The sequence below is a fragment of the Mesoplodon mirus genome (assembly GCF_964341445.2).
Source record: "Mesoplodon mirus genome assembly, chromosome: 14".
In the NCBI taxonomy this organism is placed as follows: Eukaryota; Metazoa; Chordata; class Mammalia; order Artiodactyla; family Ziphiidae; genus Mesoplodon; species Mesoplodon mirus.
Window position 1 is genome coordinate 58882399 of NC_138990.1, and position 14000 is coordinate 58896398.

At 38.7% G+C, this 14000-nt stretch overlaps 1 protein-coding gene across 1 annotated transcript in view; it reads left to right on the forward strand.

The window, feature by feature from the left end:
- Window positions 1-9093: 9093 nt before the first annotated feature.
- The window catches only part of EML4 (EMAP like 4), a 95331-nt gene continuing 90424 nt past the window's right edge, over window positions 9094-14000 (forward strand). The window contains exon 1 of the mRNA XM_082643186.1: window positions 9094-9531. Coding sequence (XP_082499312.1) covers window positions 9465-9531 — 67 coding nt within the window. The 5' untranslated portion in view covers window positions 9094-9464. The remainder of the gene's footprint in view (window positions 9532-14000) is intronic.

A 14000-nucleotide genomic window follows, 5' to 3' on the forward strand; every position in this document is an offset into this window, starting at 1 on the left:
AATTGATGTTTCCTCTGGGTCTCTTCCTCTCCCTTCCTCCTCCTCCTCCTCCTCTTTTTTTATTTTTATTATTTTTTAAGTAGGTGAAAGTATCATGTACTCTAGAGTTTATCATTTAATATTTGATACTCAGTACTAATAATCATATCATTTGGGTTATGTCTGTAATCTTATTATTTAGAAGTTATATTTTTGCCTTATGTTTAATAGGCTTGCATAGTAAGCTCTCCAGTTGCATTGCTTTTTAAAAAATTCTCATTGGTATTTTTCTTTTAACAGAAAAATAACTCGTTCCAGAGACCAGACCTTCTCCACCATTAAAATTTTTGGCTAACTTCCTTTTTTGGGTCCCACTATTTTCTGTATATATTTATCAGGACAACTGTTGTATTATACTCTATTGTATTTATTTGTTTACAGTTTCTCTCTCCCCCGCTCATCCATGTTTCTTAGGTTTGGAGACTGTCTTGTTCAAACTCTTAACAATGAATGGCATATAATTACAAGTTCACTGAATGTTAAAAGTGATTATCAAATAAATAACACATATTTTTGTGTTGTATTTAATCTTTTCTGCTAATTCCAATTTAGTATTCTTAAATTTCTGATGATGAAATGGAATTTAGTGAATAAATAATTAGTAAAATAATGTAGCATCTCTTTCTGCTGATGTTTGAGACTGTTTCAGGAAATCTTTGACCTATTTGGGTACCTGACCACACAAATCTTACTAATCATTAAGAATTAAGGCAGGGCCTCCCTGGTGGCGCAGTGGTTGGGAGTCCGCCTGCCGATGCAGGGGATACGGGTTCGTGCCCCGGTCTGGGAGGATCCCATATGCCGCGGAGCGGCTGGGCCCGTGAGCCATGGCCGCTGAGCCTGCGCATCCGGAGCCTGTGCTCCGCAACGGGAGAGGCCACAACAGTGAGAGGCCCGCGTACGGAAAAAAAAAAAAAGAATTAAGGCAATCTAGGTGTGGGTTTACCAGGCCTTTATTTTAGAATCTTAATAATTATTTTAGTTCTTACTGTCATTTTTTTAAAATGCCCTTTGGTGATTTATCTATTAAATTTTCTATAATTTTATATGTTAGGTGCTCTTAACCTCACTTTAAAGATGAAGAAACTGGGGTATGGAGAAGTTTAAAAATTTGCCCAGGGTTATACATTTATTTTTTTTTTAAATTAATTAATTAATTAATTAATTATTTTTGGCTGTGTTGGGTCTTCGTTGCTGCGCACAGGCTTTCTCTAGTTGTGACGAACGGGGGTTACTCTTTGTTGTGGTGCGTGGGCTTCTCATTGCAGTGGCTTCTCTTGTTGCGGAGCATGGGCTCTAGGCATGCAGGCTTCAGTAGTTGTGGTACGTGGGCTCCAGTAGTTGTGGCTTGCAGGCTCTAGAGCTCAGGCTCAGTAGTTGTGGTGCACAGGCCTAGTTGCTCCGCAGCATGTGGGATCTTCCCAGATCAGGGCTCAAACCGGTGTCCCCTGCATTGGCAGGCGGATTCTCAACCACTGCGCCACCTGGGAAGCCCCCAGGGTTATACATTTAGTAAATGGCGAGGCCAGTTTTTTAATTCAGGTAGTCTAAACCCAGCCTTATATTCTTAACCAGTGTATGCAAATTAAGTAAGTTTTCAGTTACACATGAACTTTGTGTTCCAGGAACAGTTTTTTTAACAGAAACTAATATGGTAGAATAGTTTTCTTAAAAGCAAGGCATGCTGGGCTTCCCTGGTGGCGCAGTGGTTGAGAGTCCACCTGCCGATGCAGAGGACGTGGGTTCGTGCCCCGGTCTGGGAGGATTCCACATGCCGCGGAGCGGCTGGCCCCGTGAGCCATGGCCGGCTGGGCCTGCGCGTCCGGAGCCTGTGCTCCGCGGCGGGAGAGGCCGCTGCAGTGGGAGGCCCGCGTACCGCAAAAAAAAAAAAAGAAAGAAAGACATGCTATATTTTCTACCAAGGGCCAGTGATTTACCAGGAGTGTGTGTGTGTGCACGTGTGTGCGTGCTTGAGAGAGAGAAAATGTGAGTAAATTTAGGACTAAATACCTGTAGAAAGCTATGAGTTTGTGAGAGGAGTTAAGGAGGGGAATAAAGTGGATTTTTTTTAAAGAGAAATATAAGCATTTGAACTCATTTACTTATGAAAATAAGAAAAAGAAACATCTAGTGGTGAAGTAAGTCTGGGTTGAGGCACAGCAGTGCAAAACTATCTAACCTTTTGATTAGGCTGAATCTCTAAAACTGCGACAGCAGTAACAAAACTGTACTTCATTTCAGGCAGGTTGTGGCAGAGAGAGGAGGACGAGGGGAGGAAAGGCAGCGAGGCAGGTAGGTAGGTAGGTAGGTAGGCAGATGGTCTCAAAGTCCAGTTACAAAAGAGGAAAGGGGATATTCAGAAAGAGAAGCTGAAAAAGGAAGAAAGTATTTAAGGTAGTGAAGAAAATAGAAGAGAGATACCTACCTTTTCTATTATGTAGTCATTGGCTGAAATTGTTTCTTCTAGATCCTCCTCCCAGTTCAGTGACGCTTCTCATGTGGGGGGGTTTTGTTCTTCTAAAGCAACCTCTGTCCTCTGCATGTCACTAAGGTAATAGGGGTTTCTATCTCGTCCTTTGTTTTATCCTGTCTTTGCCGCTGGTTCTAAAGTACAGCCACGATAAATCAACCACTATTTGGAGAGTTACTGCTACATGTGGTACTTTCAGGTGTAGAGGAAAACAAAAAAGAAATAGCTTCTTCTCTAGAGGACTTTACAATCTAATTAGGGATTTAAAATGTAACTTTGTTAAAAGATGATTATAATGTCCTACATTGTGATGAGTCATATGGTATAAACAATTCCACACTTAGCCACTCAGCTTAAGCTTTAACCAGCTCCGCTTAGCAGGTGACCTTGTCTTCTGCTTCGCAAGATAAAAAATTTAGGTATAAAAACAAATATGTGGGCCTTCTCTCATCTTCTCCCCTTCATTCTTAAATAAAACAGTGTCCCTTCTTTTTTTTTTGCATTTTTTTTTTTTTTTTTTTTTTTTTTTTTTTTTTTAAGTATTTTATTTTTATTTTATTTTATTTTTTTATTTTTGCGGTACGCGGGCCTCTCACTGTTGTGGCCTCTCCCGTTGCGGAGCACAGGCTCCGGACGCGCAGGCTCAGTGGCCATGGCTCACGGGCCCAGCTGCTCCGCGGCATGTGGGATCCTCCCGGACCGGGGCACGAACCCGTATCCCCTGCATCGGCAGGCGGACTCTCAACCACTGCGCCACCAGGGAGGCCCTTTTTTGCATTTTTTAAACATCTTTATTGGAGTATAATTGCTTTACAATGCTGTGTTAGTTTCCGCTTTATAACAAAGTGAATCAGTTATACTTATGTCCCCATATCTCTTCCTTCTTACGTCTCCCTCCCTCCCACCTTCCCAATCCCACCCCTCTATGTGGTCACAAAGCACCGAGCTGATCTCCCTGCGCTATGGGGCTGCTTCCCACTAGCTAGCTATTTTACGTTTCATAGTGTATATATGTCCATGCCACTCTCTCACTTCGTCCCAGCTTACCCTTCCCCCTCCACGTATCCTCAAGTCCATTCTCTCTGTGTCTTTATTCCCGTCTAGGCCCTAGGTCCTTCTGAATTTTTTTAAATTTTTATTCCATATATGTGTGTTAGCATACGGTATTTGTTTTTCTCTTTCTGACTTACTTCACTCTGTATGACAGACTCTAGGTCCATCCACCTCACTACAAATAACTCAATTTCGTTTCTTTTTATGGCTGAGTAATATTCCATTGTATATATGTGCCACATCTTCTTTATCCATTCATCTGTTGATGGACACTTAGGATGCTTCCACGTCCTGGCTATTGTAAATAGAGCTGCAGTGAACATTTTGGTACATGACTCTTTTTGTGTGTGTGTGTGTGTGTGTGTCTCATTTCATGAGGCTCCTAAAGTTAGGCCTATTGTGAAATCAATCAGATTTTTTTTTATTAGTTTCTGCTTTATAACAAAGTGAATCAGTCATACACATACATCTGTTCCCACATCCCTTCCCTCATGCATCTCCCTCCCTCCCACCCTCCCCATCCCACCCCTCCAGGCGGTCACAAAGCACCGAGCTGATCTCCCTGTGCCTTGCGTCCGCTTCCCACCATCTATCTACCCCACGTTTGGTAGTGTATATATGTCCATGCCTCTCTTTCGCTTTGTCACAGCTTACCCTTCCCCCTCCCTATATCCTCAAGTAGTCCATTCTCAAGTAGGTCTGTGTCTTTATTCCCGTTTTACCCCTAGGTTCTTCATGCCACTTTTTTTTTTTTTAAATTCCGTATATGTGTGTTAGCATACGGTATTTGTCTTTCTCTTTCTGACTTACTTCACTCTGTATGACAGACTCTAGGTCTATCCACCTCATTACAAATAGCTCAGTTTCGTTTCTTTTTATGGTTGAGTAATATTCCATTGTATATATGTGCCACATCTTCTTTATCCATTCATCCGATGATGGACACTTAGGTTGTTTCCAGCTCCGGGCTATTGTGAATAGAGCTGCAATGAACATTTTGGTACATGTCTCTTTTTGAATTATGGTTTTCTCAGGGTATATGCCCAGTAGTGGGATTGCTGGGTCCTATGGTAGTTCTATTTTTAGTTTTTTAAGGAACCTCCATACTGTTCTCCATAGTGGCTGTATCAATTTACATTCCCACCAACAGTGCAAGAGGGTTCCCTTTTCTCCACACCCTCTTCAGCATTTATTGTTTGTAGATTTTTTGATGATGGCTATTCTGACCGGTTTGAGATGATATCTCATTGTAGTTTTGATTTGCATTTCTCTGATGATTAATGATGTTGAGCATCCTTTCATGTGTTTGTTGGCAATCTGTATATCTTCTTTGGAGAAATATCTATTTAGGTCTTCTGCCCATTTTGGATTGGGTTGTTTGTTGTTTTGTTATTGAGCTGCATGAGCTGCTTATAAATTTTGGAGATTAATCCTTTGTCAGTTGCTTCATTTGCAAATATTTTCTCCCACTCTGAGGGTTGTCTTTTGGTCTTATTTATGGTTTCCTTTACTGTGGAAAAGCTTTTAAGTTTCATTAGGTCCCATTTGTTTATTTTTGTTTTTATTTCCATTTCTCTAGGAGGTGAGTCAAAAAGGATCTTGCTGTGATTTATGTCTTAGAGTGTTCTGCCTATGTTTTCCTCTAAGAGTTTGATAGTGTCTGGCCTTACATTTTGGTTTTAATCCATTTTGAGTTTATTTTTGTGTATGGTGTTAGGGAGTGTTCTAATTTCATTCTTTTACATGTAGCTGTCCAGTTTTCCCAGCACCAATTATTGAAGAGGCTGTCTTTTCTCCACTGTATATTCTTGCCTCCTTTATCAAAGATAAGGTGACCATATGTGCAAGGGTTTACCTCTGGGCTTTCTATCCTGTTCCATTGATCTATGTTTCTGTTTTTGTGCCAGTACCATACTGTCTTGATTACTGCAGCTCTGTAGTATAGTCTGAAGTCAGGGAGCCTGATTCCTCCAGCTCCGTTTTTCGTTCTCAAGATTGCTTTGGCTATTGGGGGTCTTTTGTGTTTCCATACAAATTGTGAAATTTTTTGTTCTAGTTCTGTGAAAAATGCCAGTGGTAGTTTGATAGGGATTGCATTAAATCTGTAGATTGCTTTGTGTAACAATAGTCATTTTCACAATGTTGATTCTTCCCATCCAAGAACATGGTATATCTCTCCATCTATTTGTATCTTTAATTTCTTTCATCAGTGTCTTATAATTTTCTGCATACAGGTCTTTTGTCTCCTTAGGTAGGTTTATTCCTAGATATTTTATTCTGTTTGTTGCAGTGGTAAATGGGAGTGTTTTCTTTATTTCTCTTTCAGATTTTTCATCATTGGTGTATAGGAATGCAAGAGATTTCTGTGCATTAATTTTGTATCCTGCTGCTTTACTAAATTCATTGATTAGCTCTAGTAGTTTTTTGGTAGCATCTTTAGGATTCTCTATGTACAGTATCATGTCATCTGCAAACAGTGACAGCTTTACTTCTTCTTTTCCGATTTGGATTCCTTTTATTTCTTTTTCTTCTCTGATTGCTGTGGCTAAAACTTCCAAAACTATGTTGAATAATAGTTGTGAGAGTGGGCAACCTTGTCTTGTTCCTTATCTTAGTGGAAATGGTTTCAGTTTTACACCATTGAGGACAGTGTTGGCTGTCCCTTCTCAAGGCTCGTCCTTTGGTCTGTGTTTTCTACTTTAGTCCTTCACATCGTCTCTTAACACAAGAGCTTTGCTGCATGCCCTCTCATGTTAGTACAGCTCACTTTCTCATTGGCTCCTTCCCCAAACCCTTTAAATGTTGAACAAAAACCCCTTCAACAACCTTGCACAACTCATTCCCCACCTCATTCCATTTTCCCCCTTTCTATCTTCAACCAGATTCCTTAAAAAGATTTCTTTACCTCCAAGTCACAATTCAGTACATTGCCGTCATGCTTCTTTCCCCATCACTCCACTGAAACTTCTCTGGTAAAGGTCTCCTAATAATTGCCAAATCCAGTGGACCATTTTCAGTCCTTGTCTTTTGATGTCCTTTCAATCTTTGAAATTATTATTCTTTTCCTGAATCTATTACTACCTTTCTGACAGTTTTAATTCTGTGTTATTTGCACATTCCTTTCCTTCTGGCTGCCCTAAAAATAACCTTGGCCCTATTCTCTTCTCACTCCCAGTCAATTCTAGTGACTCTAGCTATCAATTATATCCCCATACAGTTTTCAGAAGTACATCTCTAGTTTAGGCTTTTGTCTTAAGCCCAAGACCTAGTTATACTTTTGTTGCAGTGACCTCAAACTCAGCAGGTCCAAAAGCACTCATCATTCTACTCCCTCATTCCTCCCAGCCTTGTTTCTTTTCCTTTATTCCTAGGTCAGTGAATGTTACCTAACCATTTACTCACTATTCCAAATAGAACAAGGGGACCCTCCCCTACTTTTCATCCCCTTATCCAGTCAGTGACCATATTCCATCAGTCCTGCGTCTTGAGTAGCATCTCTTAAGTGCGTCCTTTAATTTCTAATTTCTAGTAGGTAAAATTCCTTTTAATTCACCTCAGCATGTCGAAGAGTTTCTGTACATCATAGTATTCAAATACTTGAATGTATGAATAAGCGTTTTGGAAAGATTGACTGTAATAGTAAAGAGAGAAGATGATTCTTGAGCAAAGAAAAACTAAGCTGAGATTAGGAACCACATACTTTCTGGCCTGACATCAAATTTCGATTTGAGAAGAAAGGAATGCCCAAGGTATGTAATCTACAAATTAGTAGCAGTTTACAAATGGGAGGTGGTGAAAAGAAGCCCATGTACTGTAGTGTATGTATAAGGGGAGCCTTTTTGTTACGTACTAGTTACAAAGCACTAGGTTGCAGAACTTCTTGACAGTCCTTCTCTAACCTTAGGAGTCTGTGAGCAGTCATTTAATTGGGCTGCATTTGTTGTAAAGAAGAGTAGTTGAGACCTAAATTATAAAACTACAGTCTTACATTTGTCTGTTGATTGAAGAGAAACAATAAAGTACAATCTGCTTCAGAGCTTTTCACCAATCAAAAGCAAGAATTTGAACTGTGTCCTAGTCTATGCCTGGCATTACATTTCCTTTGTATCATTATATTTCCCATTCTGTCTGCTTTTATTCATCCTACTTGGTATCCCCTAAATGTACTTTGTTCCAGACACATTACACACACCCCAGCCCATTTAATTCCTATTAATCTTCCAAGTAGCTCCTGTATTTTGATGAATCTGTACCAGGTATTAATCTATAGAGAAGAACTTTCCCAAGTCTCACTTTAGGAAACACTCTTGATGGTTCCCACTTTCTTCTGTAAATATTAATCTAGGTCATTTTGCTTCATTCCTCTTTCTTCTATCAGCTTTGCTTTTAGTTTATCCTCATCTCAATCTTTGTAGCATAGCTCTTTTTTTTTTTTTTTGTGATACGCGGGCCTCTCACTGTTGTGGCCTCTCCCATTGCGGAGCACAGGCTCCGGACGCGCAGTCTCAGGGGCCATGGCTCACGGGCCCAGCCGCTCCGTGGCATGTGGGATCTTCCTGGACCGAGGCATGAACCCATGTCCCCTGCATCGGCAGGTGGACTCTCAACCACTGCCCCACCAGGGAAGCCCTAGCGTAGCTCTTAATGTTCAATTTGGTTTAGATTTTATCCATTTCGCAGTATTGTGTGTGTGGGTGTGTGTGTTTATAGTAGTCCAGTTGTTTCTGTTTTACTTTGGTTTGGTTTAAATTTGCTTTTCTTAATTCTAAATATAAAGCTTAATAGCAACAAACTGAAGAGATGATCTGTCAGTAGCTTTGTTTTGACACTTATCTCCATGAATTTGTTCTTTAATTAGCTTTAGAAGTAGTTATCAAAAGAATAAATACACGTTTCATTCATTAACTTTCACCTGCTTTTACATGGTTTTATAAGAGAGACCAAAGGTATTTATAATTTCAGTTCCCGTATACTTTTACATTATTGTAAGCATATGTGGTTTGATATTGGAATATCTGACCAGATGTAAATCATGATAGGTTACTACTAATACAGTTGTATTATTTTAAAATAATTTGGAAAATTAGTGAATTAAGAAAAGGGACTATTCTCATTGTTAATTGTATTTATTATCTTACTCTAGTGAAATGGTTGTAATACATCAGCCATGTTACACTTAGGTTTTAAAAATTAATGAAAAGTGATCATTCTTTTAGTTTCTTTACAGTTCATGTGGATTTCATTTTATTTTAAACAAAAGCAAAAGGAAAAAGGAAATGTGACTTGCCACTTTGCACACACATTGTTTATTTAATTTCCTAGTAGAGAAAAATACTCATTTGGGGGGCTTTAACTCTGTTATTTATAGAAACTATTTAATATGTTTTATGTTTTAGTTTCAGAAGGCAAAAACTGGGTTTTGCATTTGAAGCAGTTGTACCTTACGCTTAACCAATTGAAAGATCAGAAAAGTAGTGCCTGAGGACAACCAAATAATTGTGAATATTCATGTGGTGCATTAAAAATGTGTTTCTGCCTGTGCCTGGAATTTAGCCACTCCCCAAAGCAGCCCAAGTTTTTTTTTTCTGTATCTTTACCCTCCTTTTGCCTGCGTGCTCTGTTTGCTCTCTCTCCTTCAGTTTCTTTGTCTCTCTTTATAAATAAGTAGAAAACTTTTCTTTAGATCAGAGAGCAAAGGGGCAGGAGAACTATCTTAAGAAGTTTTTATTTGTGCCAACATAGAAGTGCTTGGTGGTAGGCCATCTGGATCGGGAGGATTTCCTCAGAATGTAAAGTATGTCGTGAGATTTAGAGAGCTGGGATTTGCTCTGGAACTATCTGGGAAGGCAGCAGGAAACGTAGACAGAACTGGTTTATACTGCTTGTAACGTAGGTGGCAAGAATGGAAGACCGCTTGCCTGGTCTCGCTTCAGTGTGTGCTTCCTCTACATTTAGGAGCTTCTGCACTGGTAACGTATCTTTCCTGGGAATTCAGACTTGTGTCACAAACTTTACTACTTGTGACAAAAGAAATCTGAGGATGTGGGAATGCATCTAGGTCTCTTCCGTCCCTCCCCTCCTCCTTCCTTTAAATATATGTGTCAATAATGGCATAAATATTTGCCTACCTACTTTTATAAAGTACTTAAGACTGTACCCCCTTTATAAGCAAATATATTCCTGTTGTAAGGGCAGAATGGGCTTTGTTCAACTTGTTCTTTCCCTGCACCCCACCCCCCAAAAGATGGTCATTATATTATTTGTGAGGAAAAAAATTAAAAGTTTTTAGTGGAAAATAGTAAAAAAAAATAAAATAAAAAAATAAAAGCGCCTCTCAAATAATAAGCAATCAGAATTGTGTAATTAAGCTTGACTTCTGCTTCTGTGAAGTCTAACCAAAAAACATCAAAAGCAGAATTATCTGATTATCTGTTTTTAATTCTGTGTTAAGTGAGACTTTGAAAAAAGTCTTAATTGTGAATGAATCCTAGCGATAGAACAAAGTAAAGTCCTTCCCTGGGACTAGCCTTCATGTCCGGAGTGCTGTAGCAAAAGTGGTTTTATATGTTATTTAACACAATTTTTTATATAATTTATGCCAGCAGGGGAATTTTTAGTAAGAATATCTTACAAGGAAAAACAAACTTAAGTTTTTAAAAGTAGAAAATATAAGTCAACATTGTTTGTGTTATTCAATTGAAGACAAATTAGATCGTCTTATTTTCATATAATATTGCTAGGTGGAGGTAATTAATATTGTCATTTATTAGAGAAATAAAATATCCAAGCTTTAACAGTTAAAATGCCTTATTTAGTTGAAACTTCTTTGAGAGAAAAATTTGACTTTTAGAAGTAGAATATTAAGATAAATAGGAAACATTAATTCCTGCAAAAATATATCTTTTTATGAGCTGTTTTTCTGAATATATTTTCTTATGGTTTATTTCCAAAAGTAAATTTTAGCTGTTGTAGAATACATAGTGCATAACTTTTTGATATAATACTTAAATATTTGTCTTGATGCGACAATATTTGAAGACAACTAATTCCATTTTAAAACAAAGAAAAAAACATTTAAGTTGCTAAATGCTTTCTGATGGGAATTTACTGATGTGACAAATCAGTTGTGATTTTGTTCTGTTCATTTGAAGAAATGATGTTTAAAGACCCAGTTTTCCTTTGGATGTATTGTTTTGATTTTTGTGTCTCTTATTAGCCTGAGAATATTTCTTTCAAACATTATGAGATGTCTACTTTTACAGAAATGTTTTCATTCACTATGCATAAAAATCTACACGTTAACCAAACTTGTATTGAAAATTTGGGTGCATTACTAAGTAGGTTTACATCACAGCCTGAATTAGCTTTGCTTTTCTTTACTGAGAAAATAGTTTAAGTTTTTTTGTTGGTGGTGGTGGTATTTATTTATTTATTTATTTATTTTTATTTTTGGCTGCCTTGGGTCTTTGTTGCTGTGTGTGGGCTTTTCTCTATTTGCGGCAAGCGGGGGCTACTATTCCTTGCGGTGCGCGGGCTTCTCATTAGGTGGCTTCTCTTGTTGCAGAGCACGGGCTCTAGGCGTGTGGGCTCAGTAGTTGTGGCACACGGGTTTAGTTGCTCCGCGGCATGTAGGATCTTCCTGGACCAGGGCTCGAACCCGTGTCCCCTGCATTGGCAGGCAGATTCTTAACCACTGCACCACCAGGGAAGCCCCAATAGTTTAAGTTTTGCTTACAAAGAATTTTTCTTTTTTTGCAGAAAATTCATCTAAGATAAAAGTATAAGGAAGCAAAATCCTCTGAAATCCCACTTGCCAGAGACGTACCTCCAGTCTCTCTGTACATCTGTAGGTGTATGTATGCCTGTGGATATACAGTTCTACACAGATACAACTACAGTATAAATGTTGCCTGCAATTTTTTTCTTTATAGTATGTTGTTACTCCTAGTAAACTTTCTTATTTATGATTTTAAATATATACCATCCTTTTTAAGAGCTCCGTAGTGTACCGTAATACAACTATTTATTTAATCAGTTCCCCATTGACAGTCCTTTAGGTTAGTGCCTTCACTTTTTTTAACTGTAAACAATGCATGGTGTTGTTACTGGTTTCTCAAGGTTCTTCACCCATATTAGCTCTTCTAATCCTCGCCACAACCATTCTACCCATTAAGGCCTGCCCAGTGTCTTAACATAAGTGCTTTAGGAAGGGGAGATCAGAGACTGTTTTTATATCTCATATCATATACCTTTTTGAGATGGACATTTTTTTCCCCCAAAGGTTCATAGGTAACAACTAATCTTACAGTCATTCCATTAGCCCTCAAAGCAGTCATAAAAACCACCTGGTTTAGTTGTTTTTATGACACAGAACCTCAGGGTTCTTTGGAAGTACAACTCTATCTGTTTTATCTGTTTTGGGATTTAATTTGCAAAAATGGTTTCATTGTTCTTTAAAAAAAAAAAGTGAGTAATTATATAGTCTAGTCATCCACGTTCCCCATCCTCTCTCAGAAGAGAAAAATCACTAACTTCCACCTCAAAAAAGTATAATACAATGTATGTTTTAATTGTCTTTATGACATAGATGTTCTATTACCTGTGGACGCCTCCCTGTACTATCCCCTGCCCTACACCATTAGAAGTAACTATTGTCATAAATTTTGTATATGTCGTTCCCTTGCTCTGTGGTTTTGTTCTAAGCAATATATTATTTACTTTTGTGTTTTTTGAACTTTATGTAAAGTCCGACTTGCTTTTCACACTCATTATATTTCTGAGATTTATACATGATGTTTCATGTAGGCATTGTTTATTTTTACCACTTTGTAGTATTCTGTTGAATGTTTATATCACAATTTATTTACACATTTTATAGTTAATGGACATTTAGGTTGTTTCCAGTTTGTTTCTATTGTGAACTTTGCTGTTGTGAACATTATTGAACATTTCTGTTGGTGTATGTGTGCAAGAGCAGAGGTTGGGAAACTACGCCTGGCAGGCCATCTGTTTTTTTTTTTTTTTTTTTTTTTTTTGTGGTACACGGGCCTCTCACTGTTGTGGCCTCTCCTGTTGCAGAGCACAGGCTCCGGACGCTTAGGCTCAGTGGCCATGGCTCACGGGCCTAGCCGCTCTGTGGCATGTGGAATCTTCCCGGACCGGGGCACGAACCCGTGTCCCCTGCATCGGCAGGCGGACTCTCAACCACTGCGCCACCAGGGAAGCCCCTCCAGGTCACCTGTTTTATAAAAAAAGTTTTATTGGAACATAGCCACATAATCATTTACGTATTTATAGCTGTTTTTGTGTTACAAAGGCAGATTTGAGTAGTTGCTACAGAGGTGATATGGTCTGCAGAGCCTAAAATATTTACTGTCTGGCCCTCACAGAAAAAGATTGCCAACCCTGCTGTAGATCAGGGTCTATACACCCAGGAGTGGAATTGCTGGGTCATAGGATGTGTGCATCTTCAGTTTTACCAGATGATGCCAAAGTTGGTGTTACTTTTGTTTTTGTTTTTTTTGAGTTATGCGGGCCTCTCACTGTTGTGGCCTCTCCCGTTGCGGAGCACAGGCTCCGGACGCGCAGGCTCAGCGGCCATGGCTCACGGGCCCAGCCGCTCCGCGGTATGTGGGATCCTCCCGGACCGGGTCACAAACCCGTGTCCCCCGCATCAGCAGGCGGACTCTCAACCACTGTGCCACCAGGGAAGCCCTGTTTTTGTTTTTTTTAATCTCAAAGTCTTGGAACAGTTTACCGCCTACCAGTAATACATGAGAATTCACATTACTCTGTATCCTAGGGAATACTTGATATTGTCACGCTTAAAATTTTTTGCCAGTTTGGTGAGCATAAAATAGTGTTTCATATGGTTTTAATTTAATTTTCCTTTTCAAGATTATTAATGAAGTGCTTGAGCCTCATTTCATATGTTCATTGGCCATTTATGTTTTCTTTTCCATGAGGTGTTTAGTCAAGGCTTTTGCCAATTTTTCTGTAGGATTGTCTTTCTGATTGATTTGTAGGAATTCTGTATTCAGGATCCTAATCCTTTATCGCTTGTAAGTGTAAGAACTATTCCTCGTTTGTGAATTGCTTTTTCTCTTTACTGTGTCTTTTAGTGGACATGTATTCTGAATTCTAATGTAGTTTCAATATTTACTTTTATGGATAATGCTTTTTGTATCTTGTTTAGGAACCTCGTCTCTACTTGCAGGATATGAAAATATTCTCTGTTATTTTTCTAAAGGTTTTATAATTTTGCTCTTAATTCTTTAATCTGCTTGGATTTGGTTTTCATGTGTGGTGGAGATAGGGACTTCAATATACTGAATTTTAATGAATTTGTGAATTTTAATTTAACTTGGGAAGTTCCGCCATTATTTCTTCACCTGCTTTTTTCATCTAGAATCTTTTTCTCCTCTTCCTCTGGGACTCC